The sequence below is a fragment of the Poecilia formosa genome, unplaced genomic scaffold, assembly GCF_000485575.1.
Source record: "Poecilia formosa unplaced genomic scaffold, Poecilia_formosa-5.1.2 Scaffold199, whole genome shotgun sequence".
Lineage (NCBI taxonomy): Eukaryota > Metazoa > Chordata > Actinopteri > Cyprinodontiformes > Poeciliidae > Poecilia > Poecilia formosa.
In genome coordinates, this window is record NW_006800138.1 from 1026045 (window position 1) to 1037332 (window position 11288).

Consider the following 11288-nt stretch of genomic DNA (forward strand, 5'->3'; position numbering starts at 1 on the left):
TTTTAACAAATGTGAACCAGATGTGTGTTATTACTTGAACAATACTCATCTAAATCCAATCTAATTAATATAAACTGTAAAGAAAATATACTTTTTGCATTCAAAGGGGATCTGGATGCCTCACATGTTGACCCAGTGTGAGGTTTGGAAGGAAATATGGCTGAATTACAGCAAAATACACACAAATAGAAACTATTATTACAAGTCAGTGTAGATAAATCATGTTAAATATCCTTTTACTTCATGGCCTTTTACTTTGTTCTCAGTATGATTTCTTTTTACTCAGGGCAAGAAGCCTGAGGCATGACCTAGAGATTATTTAAGAATTATAAAACCTGTTTGTAGTTGTAAACTCTTAAAAATAGCGGGTGTTTTTTTTTTTTACCAGTACAAACACCTTTTATTAAAATAGAGAAACATAAAAAGTGCGATTTATATAAGAACTGCCCCTGGCTGACGTTCAGTACTTTAGAGATTTTTTAAAGTTTTTACACTTTAACTTTCCACAGGTGATTCCAGTTGACAGTCAAGGTGAGGCTGTTCTCTCCGTCCTCTACAACCATCCAAACTCCGCCACGCTGGGTCAGGTTACAGGAAGTCTGATCAGCCTGAATGAAGAAGAGGAGTCTGTGTGTTTGCATTCATCTTCTGAGGATCTTAGCAAGAAGGTCTGAGTTTGGCTTTTTGCTGCTTTGTTCCTTAATTTTGATTTTAACTTGAATTACAGCACAGATCCTTCACTGGCTTGGATGAACCGTACTTTAAATAGCAAATTATTTCCTGTAATCTGCACTGGAGACATAGAAAAACAGCATACTAAGTTATCTGAACATGCACACTGTTGATTGTGTGTAATTAAATGATAAAAGATAAAATGGTGCATCTTCAAAAAATAGCAGTTTGGAGTTTAATCAGTGAAGTCATCCATTCTGTAAAAAATGTCAAACATGTAGCCCTGGTTACTTCCCTCCGAACGTCTGAATGAATCGGCTGGTGAATTGGTCGATATTTGATTAAAAAGTTGATTTAAGACACAAAAAGAAATGCAGAAAAAATATGAACTGAAAGCAGAAAAATGTAAAAAGAAACTGAAAAGATTAGTCCAAATGGTAAAGACTCAGATATTTGCTCCTACTACGGTGTATGAAGTCTATTTATCATGTCATTTATCATAAATCACTTTTAAACTATAATTGAAGAGTTCGTATTGCGTAAGCAGGAGAGAAATTGTTTTTGAAACACACCAAGCTAAATGTTATGGAGTGTCCAACACAATCCTCGGATTTTAATCCAATAAAATACTTACAGGCTGATCTAACGTTGCTGTTTTTAAGGCTTAGTTTACTAGCGTCATTTTGCACACATATGTATTTTATCTGTGTTTATTTTATTTGTGTTTATTTTTTATCGTGAAGTACTTAAAGCACTATGTAAGTAAAATATCTGCTGCCAGAAACCTGACAGATGAGAAGCTGCTCTCATAAACAGTGAGGATACAACTAAGTATTAAATCAGATTTACAGGAAAGCTAAACTGTTTATTTAACTAGAGTATTTTTGAATACTCTAATATTTTTTTACTGTTGCTTTATCAAGAGGTTGAAAAAAATCTGTTAATTGCTTTGCGATATGGAAAAAAACTTGGGGAGAAAAAAGTATTGTAAGAAGATGGAGCTCTGTGTACATCTGTCAGCAAGCTATTCTTTCTGAACCAGCTGTATTTCTGTTATGACCCATCTCTTTAAGCACATAAATCAGTAGATTTTCTTTTTAAATCCGTATCTGAAGCAGAGCGAATCTGTGATGCTCTTATCTGGAGAAGCTTAGTGAAGATTTCTGCAGCTTTGGGAACAACGGTTCTTCTTTTTGCTCATGATGGCCTTCCACTGGTGTGTAAACTAATAGAATCGGGGGTTTATGTAACACACATCTACTGTGAACTTTACAGTGGAGGATCTCACGAGTTGTGGAGCCCTCTGCTTCCATGTCTAAAGAGAAGACCTTCTCGATTGCTGCAGCCCTGCCTGCTCCTTGCTACGACTCCCTGATGCACGATTTGTCCAACGTGTGCCTGCAGAGTGAGGAGCGACTCCCGTTCAGCCAAAAGGAGCTCAGCGCGCTGCACATAGCCCAGCAGCTGACGCTCCTGCAGCAGGTTTGGTCAGCCTCCATACAGGTTCCTCACAAGACGTTGTTGTTATCCATTTCAAACGCTAGAGGGAGATATTTCTATAACAACACTGAAAGGTGTTGATTTGTATCAACCAGATTAAGCTTTGAGTTGGAATTGTCTTTCATTGCAGGAAGTTTTCCAAGGATGTCATCCAGTTAATTTCCTGAAGTCCAGAACACAAGGAGTCAGAGACAAACTCTGCAGCCCAAACAAGTGAGTGGGAAAAACAAAAAGCTGTATTTGAAAGTCCTTTTATTTATTTTTTTCATATGAGCCTCTAGTAGTTATCTTTAGGATTATCTCTAGCAAACTCTTTTGCTGGTTGAACATTTCCTTTGGCCATTGTAGATAGAAAAACGGAAAAAAATTCTACCAAAAAACTCATCAATGTTGGGATTAATCTCAGAAAATGGCTAGAAAAAAACAAGGACATTTTCTGAGCTTCAAAAGTTTTTTAAAAAATGTTTGAAATTGTTAGATTAATCTCTGAAACATTCAAGAAAAAAAAATCAGTTTCTGAGCTGAAAAGTTTAAAATTTGCAAGAAAAGTCTCAGAAATATTCTAGAAAAAAACTTTGACATGTCTGTGCTTCCAAAGACAAACATTTTCAACTTCTGGAAATGTTCTGAGTTTCAGAAGTTGAACATATTATACGCCATCCTACTCTTTTGACTCTGGTGTCAGAGGTAGTTTCTGATATATTCATCTGTTTTGCCACCTAGGAACGTGTCACAGCTTATTCCGCCAGCAGAGGGCAGCAGTGGGCTTGTACTAGAGGGGAGCCTGTCAGACAGCTTCCTCCAGCAGCTGCTCACATACGCTGAGAGTGTCACTAACTGGATCTCTGCAGAGATAGTCATATGTGACTCTGCAAAGGTGAGAGGAGCTGTAACCGATGAAAGTAACAGGGAAGTGTGTTAGAAGTGTGTGGTGGTTTCAGTGTCGTTTCTGGTGTCAGGAGCAAAGAGAGAAATCTCAAACCTGGAAGATTTCTGAAGGAAATCACTTCACAGGCTGACAAGTCACTGATACTGTTCAACATCTTCTGACAAGAACTATACTTTACATGCTGACATCCTCCTAAATTACCCCGACAGTTCAGCTGGTTCCACTGAAGCCATGTTAGTCTGAAGAGTTTCAAGGTGCATATCTGCTAATATCCATTTATTTGATTTGACAGAAACGTATTCAAGATGAGATTTAATATTACGATTTCAACATATATTGTTTTTGCATTTCTCCTTCTATAGTGACTCACAAAAAGAAGAGTTCCTCTTGATCTTTTCCCACATTTGACACATTAGCATCAAAATCCTGTTTATTTTTGTTAGATTTTATGTAACAGACAAACACAAAGTTGTGTATAAAAATGAAGTAGAAGGGAAATAAATCCATTCAGCCATCTTCCATTCATTGTTGTCCTTCAGCGGTCATTGAGGCGGCAACACCCTGGACGGGTTGCCAAACCATGACATGGCAACACACAAACACAGAGGACAAACAGCCACCTGAGGAAACGTAGAGAGACCAAATAACAGCTCTGATTCTGGACTGTGGGAGGAAACCCACGCATGTTCATGGAGAACATGTAAGCTCCATGCAGAAAGACCTTCTTGCTGCAAGGCAACAGTCCTATCAACTGTGGAGGACCAAGGCATGGGTCAAGGATAAAGTTAGGTTGCAGAGCAACATCCCATCCTTTGAACACTTTCCATCATCCAAAAGGGAAAGAGTGTAAAACTGCTTGCAAACCTTTACAGACATGGTTATCCACCTAAACCATCCAGTCAGGGAGAACAATACTTAAGCATTACAACAACAATGAAAAAGTTTAAATCCAAACATGTTCAAGTGTCGATTCATAACAAATGTCCCACATCAATTAATAAACAGAAATATAGTTAATTCAATCTAATTGTCATTTCCAATTTGATCCTAGTTATAAGACAATGCATCAATCCGTCATTCGGATGATTTCTGTCTGAGGAAACCCAGCCGATGCATCAAGACACTGACTTGCAGCAATCCTTTACTCGGAGCATGCATAAGAAACCTCCAGCAGAACCTGGCTCAGTGAGAAAGAGAAAAGGAAATTATTGGCAGCAATAGTTCAGCTGATGGCCCCCTCCAGACATCCAGGGCCATGTGTGTCTACCATGAAGAGAAAAATACAGAGAGAGCATAAAGTTAATGGCTGCAGTAACTCCAGATAATGCATGAGCGTCTGAGAGGATTTGAGAGTTGTGGTTTTGCTTCTGTAGCTCCAGAGAATATAAATTTACACCACAGTTTTCATTAGTTATTTTTGAAAAACTGTGTGTCATATTCCATGGCATGAAATCCTCCTAAACTACACTGGTGTTTACAGTGGTAATGTGACAAAACGTGGATTTATTTTCCAAATTTTTATTTGTTATTTTTTTTCTTCACTGCACACTCTGCTGTCTTCCAGACCCAAGCTGCCTTGCTGACCAGGTATCTATGGATTGGAAAGTATTGCTATGAAATGAGGAACTTTGCTACAGCCATGCAAGTTCTTGGAGGTCTGGAGAATATGACTGTCAGGCAATTACCAGTAAGGCTTCACTCTCACAAACTTCTAACTTTGTCTAATAAGCCTGCTGCCCTCGAGCTAAGCATTTTTTTTTCTGCTGTGATTGAGCTTGGATGGTATTTAATTAGTTTCACAAATGAGAAATTAGCATTAATGAATTCAAATAAGATGTAGACAGAGTGAGCTCAGAGAGGGGAAATGTAGGTATGAAAAGTAATTAAAAAATCTCACAATGAAAACACAGCAATGCTGAAATAATGAAGCAAATTTCCATATTTTTTCTAAAAGATATTAGGTTCCCTGACAACTGGTATTATAACAGCATTAACTCTACAATAGACCAAAATGCTCTTAAGACAGAAACATTAAAACTACTCCCTTTGCTGCTAAAACAATCTAATATTTTCACAATATACATATATGCATAAAACCTAAATGAACCTGTTAATACCTGAATACAAGTCTTGAGTTTCACTCATTTTCTTTCCATTTCCATATTTTGTTTCAAAATAGACAAATTAGTCTGTCTTGTAAGTGAAGAAAAAGTACTGTAACCTTCTTTCAGCCAGCTGACAGTAAGTGTGCTGCAAATTATGGAGGATGTTGTTACTTTGCTCTCACCAGATACAAAAAACTCTTAACTCCTAGACCTTCTCTGGCATTTAATTCAAAGTACTTTAAATCACTGCAATGTCATGTTAAAGCTTTAGTTTACCCTAATAACAGAAACCAGCACATATCTTGTGTGAAGTGTTTGGTATAATATACTTTTACATTAGTGATGCTCTAAAGAGTAACATCCACTTGTTGCTGGCAGGCTTGGAAACACCTGGCTTCCAAAGTCTATGAGATCCTGGAGGAGCTGCGAGCCGTTCAGGTAATGTGTAAATCTGAGAAAGTTTAGGGTCTGAGTCGCTGCAAGACAATAAAGACACAGGAACAAACCCCTTTGAGCAGGAGAGTTTCAGAGTTTACAGCGCATCCAGAATACCACAGTTTCTAAAAGATCCAACACTGTCCTGTTTGTCAGTCCTGAATCTGTTCTACGTTAAACTGCAGGTGTTTCTGAAGAGCGATGACCTGTGTCTGATTGGAGCAGAGCAGAAGAGGACGAGGCCCACACTGCCGTCCGTTCACATCCTGGCTATGCATGTACAGCAGCTGGAGATCGGTGCATTCACACTAACCACTGGGGCTTATAAGTGGACCAAACTCAGGTGCGCTTTGGATGCAGAAAAATGTCATCTACACAGAAACTCAAAGGTTTTTCAGTTCTATTCAGGCAAGATTGGGCTGTTTAGTGTTTACCGGTTTAGTGGTTCAATAAAAAAATGGAAACAACGGGAAAAAAACACATGATTAGGTCACTCAATGTCAAAAACCAGAATTGGAAACTTGCACAAAAACCCAAGAGCTTCATCTTAGACTCAATAAGCTTCAGTTGGATGTTAAAGGTCATGATGGAATTATGAACCAGTTTTTCCTTCCACTAAACTTTTCAATAGTAGGCTTGAATACAGCCCTCTCTGAACAGCATTGACCTTTTGTGACCTAGTCTTTTTAATTTTTAAATTAAAGTTAAATAAACATTTCAATGATTTCATTATCTAATCTAACTTACTGAGATATAATTAGGAAAATACTAAAAAAATAAAATTTGTTTGGAAAAAGTCTCTGCTCTCTAAAGAACAATGTTGCATCAGAATTTAGGTTTGCAAAATTCCTTCTGAATAAAATGCAAGACTTTTGAACAAGGAGCAACAATGTAGAGATTTATGGCCTTCAGCATGTTTGTAAAACAACTAAACGGGATTTCAGCGCGGCATTTGTACTTAGCATTATAGAGTTAAACATGAGGAACTTTGTGATCAGCAGGACAACTGTCCCAAACACAGGAGCAAAAAAACAGACATAACTAACCTAATTTTAAACTCTAAACATCTCTAAACGAGATGTTGACTTCTTACAAAGCTTAGGAGAGTTATTGTTATTATGAATAAAATTAAATGCGTAGCTATATTTCAGTAAGTTAGATTAGATAATGAAATCATTGAAAAGTTTATTTAATTTTAATTTAAAAATTCAAAAGACTAGGTCACAAAAGGTCAATACTGTTCGGAGAGTGCTGTATTCAAGCCTATTATTGAAAAGTTTAGTGAAAGGAAAAACTGTGGCAAAAAATGTTTCACAAGCAATAGATATATCAGATTAAAGTTGATTATTTTCATTTAGGCCTCATAATGAAGAAATAAAATCCAAGTTGCTTGAGGTCCTGTATAGAAATATTCCATTCAGTGATGATTTGGGGAATCAGGTCATCTGCTGGTTTTGGCTTCCTTAAAACCTGAGCAGAGGCGCAGGCTGAACGGCTCCATGCCACGTTGCAGAAATTCATGCAAAAGGAGCACAAACCAAGTACTGGATGCACATACTGTCCATACTGCTGCCTGTTATTTGTGTATTAAAAATCCAATTTTATTTATCTTATGCAATATTATAATGTTCCGACCCCACTGAGGGACAAGGGTGTAAAGAAAATGGATGGATGGATGGATGGATGGATGGAATATTATAATGTTCTGAGAAACTTTAATTTGGGTTTCCATTAGCTATAAACCTAAATCTTAAAAATATACCAAAAAATGTGTCGGTCTGTACGTACAAATTTAACATTTTGAATAAAATTCCTGACATAACATATGTGTGACAACAGTAAACAGATTTCATATGGCCGCCTGTCTGTGAGTTGTGTTACATATGTAGAAACTATAAGGCTCAAGTTTTATGTTCATGCTCTGCATTAGCAGCTGATACAGTCCAGAAACACTAAATGTAGATGATGGCACTAAAGTGGGAAAATTATCCAACCTGCTGTGAGATTTCTGCTTAAACTTGCACAACGTCCGGTTGCTATGTAACATGTATCCAGTCGGAAAACTAATCCTCTTATATCACCGCAGTGGCACAAAATGTGAACAGTTAGTATCATTACATGAGAACTGGCCTTCCCTCCCACTTTTTCTGCAAATCAGTTTATGACAAAGTCGGCCAACTCACAAAAAGGACATATTTTCCTGTGTCCTTCTTCTCCACTCCAATATGGCTGACCAGATGCTGAGGTCAGAACAAGTGGGGCTGGGATGGCGACGGCACAGCTGTTGAATCTGGGTAGTTTGTTGGGGTGCCAGTGTTGCTGCAGATGGCGCCTGTGGGAGGAGGGGTTGATTGGAAAAAGGTTTGTGGCCAGATGCTGAGAGGTGACCGTGTGTAGCCAGATGATGAAGTCGGGAGAAAAAACAGCTGGTTACCATAGATTCTGGGTTTTTCCAGCTCGCTCCAAAAAAATCAGGTCAAATCTGATGAGATTAAGAAGAAGAAAAGCAGATAGAAAATGTATCTCCTATGTGCTTGTTTCTTGCTTTCTGCGTTTCTTTAAACTTCTCTTTGGTTCTTGTGGTTTCAGGAACATCGCAAAGGTTGTGAGTCAGGTCCATGCCTTCCAGGAGGTTGTGTACCCGTACAGCCCAGACCAGGACCTTCAGGCCTACCTGCGCCGCCGGATCGCCCGGTTCGCCATGACGGACATCCACCTGCTGGCCGCTGACAGCGATGCCAACTTTCAACGGTCCAGCGAGCGTCAGACACGGAGGATCCACGACACGCTGAGGAGGGTGAAAGCTACTTTCCAGTGAAGCCTGCTTTGCCTCATTTTAGAGATGAACTTCAAATCCAGGACATTGCCCTGCGTCCAGACTTATTACGCTGCAGTGCTGTGGAAAAGTATTTGCTCCCTTACAGACATCTTCTGTTTTTGCTTCCTTGTCTCAGTCACATGTTTCAGATGATCAAACAAATTCAAATGTCAGACAGAATTATCTGAAATACCAAAAACTGCTTTTTAATTGTCTAATTAATTGTCCCATGTATTATTTAAATAGAACCAGTGTGACAGCATGAAGTAGGCTGAAATATCTCTAAAACCAATGCAGCATGCCCTGAGCCAAAGAAATTTGAGATAACAAGCAAAATTGCTGAAATCAAGAGTTGCCTTTTATCTCATCCATCCAAAAGTTATCAGACAACAGCATTTAAAGTGCTTGACTTTTAAATATGTTTCCACTAAAATACAGTGACTGTAAAGTGTGACACAGAGAGGTTGAACTGAAAAAAGTGGATAATGTACAATGTGAAACCTTCATTTAGATCCTACTAGATCTGTACAACATCATAATATAAGCTGTTTATATCTATTGATTCAGTTACTTAACAGTATTTATTGCAATTGTAAAACATTGCGTTTTGTGTTAAATATTGCTTATGGATAAAAATTAATTAATTAATTTTCATAAATCGCAGTGCCTATAACGAATAATGAAGAAATTTGAAGTAGTTCAGATCTAAATCTGTCGGGATGTAAACAGACTGTTCCTGCTCAAACTAAATTATATCAGTTTTGTAACCAAGAGCTGGATAAAATTCCTCTGCAGTTTTCATGTTTCAAAATTCCTTGATGGAAGTTGTGGCCAAAGGTGCTGCAACCAGTTATAGGGTTTAGAGGCATTAACATTTCAGTTTGAATAGATTTTTGTCCCTAGTAAATTAAATAATCATTTAAAAAGATGCATTTTGAAAGTATTTTTGCTTATCTTTGTCTAACATTATTACTTTTCTGAAACTTTTAGTTATGGTGGAAAAGCAAAAACAGAAGAAATTTGTAAATAAACTTCTAGGCAAACTTAAATCAAAACTCAAACTCGTCATATTTTTAAAATTCATTTTGATTTATGTTTTTGTTTGTTTTCAGGTTGATTTGTTGCTGGGATCAGATCCCAGCCTGGCGTCTTTTTGCATGTTCTCCTGTGCAGGCTTGTATTTCTCTCCAGGTACTCCTGCTTCCATCCACAGTCCACATAATTATTAGTGTTATTGGTTTCTGTAAATTGATATTAGGTAGGTGTGTGTGTGTGTGTGTGTGTCCTGTGATGGAGTTGCGACTCGTCCAGGTCAAACCAAATGATCAGTACAGAGTTACCACACACCCTGTGACCCTGCAAGGATAAGTGAGGATAGACGACGGATGGATATATTTTTTGTTTGCATTTTGTTCCTTCAACAAACTTAAACAATGTTTTTTTGTGATGATTTTTTTTCTTAGCTGATGCATATTTTTTGTATAATGTATTTAATTTGTTTGGTATGTTTTCTCTAATCTATAATTGTTTGTGGCCTGAACATGTGAAATGCATGTCCATCGAAATGATATAGGTGCCTAAAAATCACAACTTGCACATGCAGTAATGTAACAACGTGATTCTTTGCTTGGGACTGACTCAGCTAAAGCACAATTTCAGCAGCTGTGTTTCTATGTTATACATTTATGAGCTTTAGATGGAAATGTTATTTTTTTTCAGCAGTCTTTCACATTTTCCACAGTAAATTATCTGTTGAGCTACTTAACATTAAAACTGTTTTGTGCAATGATGTATACAGTAATGCATGACTTTTTGCTATTTTATTCCAGTGCAAGTTTTAAATGAATCACATTCTGTTGTTTCATGTGGGTCAACATGCATTCATATTATAAACTGGATAAGTTGCAAGGTTTTCAATCATACATTAATTTTCTGTGTAATGAATTCCTTGTAGTTTTACTCATCCAACTGTTTTGTGGCAGATTTTCTAACTTCTGGTTTTGAAAGTTTGACCTGCTACTGCAGATTTTTGCTGATTAAATATTCTCTTGATATTTGTAATTCACTTCATTCTAATCTTTTTCTTCCCTTCATGCCAAGGGCAGTCAGTAAGGAGTTTTACCATCACTTAAATAAAACACATGATTATCATGGCTTTGAGATTTTAAGTTGTCTTAAGCATCTTATATCAGCATGCTTAACTGTGAAGTTCAGTGTTTGTGTGTAGTAAGACGATTAATTGTGAGACTTCCAAAAGAATGCTAATGTTTCCAAATAACGTACGTTCCCAAAGCGTCAGAGGTTAAAAGCTAAAAACGAACAGCAAATTTACTGTAACGCATTCAACGTTCCTGTATGCCTGAAGAAACAGTCGACATGTTTTCATTAAAAAAAAAAAAACGTCAATTTGAATAACTTTTTATAACTTCTGTGAAAAAAGATAACTTTAAGCCTTATTCCCTCAGTATACCACACAAACTCCACACTGAAGACTGTTGCTGTTAGCCGAATGTGGTCTTATGATGTGGTCTTTGACTGGACCAAAAATGATTGTATTTTTGAATTTTATAATTCATGCAGTTGTTACACCAAAGTGTGGGACTTTCTGGGTATTGTGACTCCAGAGGGCGCTGTTGCTCATGTATGCCTTAACTTACTTTTCAAGCCCCACTGACAGTCACTGGGCTAAAAACAGGTGATGCTGTTTTTTTTTTTACCTCTATCTGAAAGTGTGAAAATACATCAAAAATGTTTAAGTTATAAAATAAAACAGATACTGTTCTGACCTTTTAGACTTTAAAATGGACTGTTGGCATGTAAAGGTTCCCAGATTTGCAGATTGTTACAATTCTGATGGACATTGTCAGAA

The 11288-nt window shown here is 37.3% G+C and overlaps 1 protein-coding gene across 2 annotated transcripts in view; it reads left to right on the forward strand.

The window, feature by feature from the left end:
- Positions 1-10587, forward strand: part of kndc1 (kinase non-catalytic C-lobe domain containing 1) — a 41273-nt gene extending 30686 nt beyond the window's left edge. For both annotated transcript variants that reach the window (XM_016679005.1, XM_007566799.2), the window contains exons 24-31: positions 510-668; positions 1948-2154; positions 2303-2385; positions 2896-3049; positions 4626-4748; positions 5545-5604; positions 5787-5944; positions 8191-10587. In XM_016679005.1, coding sequence (XP_016534491.1) covers positions 510-668; positions 1948-2154; positions 2303-2385; positions 2896-3049; positions 4626-4748; positions 5545-5604; positions 5787-5944; positions 8191-8419 — 1173 coding nt within the window. In that variant the 3' untranslated portion in view covers positions 8420-10587. The remainder of the gene's footprint in view (positions 1-509; positions 669-1947; positions 2155-2302; positions 2386-2895; positions 3050-4625; positions 4749-5544; positions 5605-5786; positions 5945-8190) is intronic.
- The last annotated feature ends 701 nt before the right edge of the window (positions 10588-11288 follow it).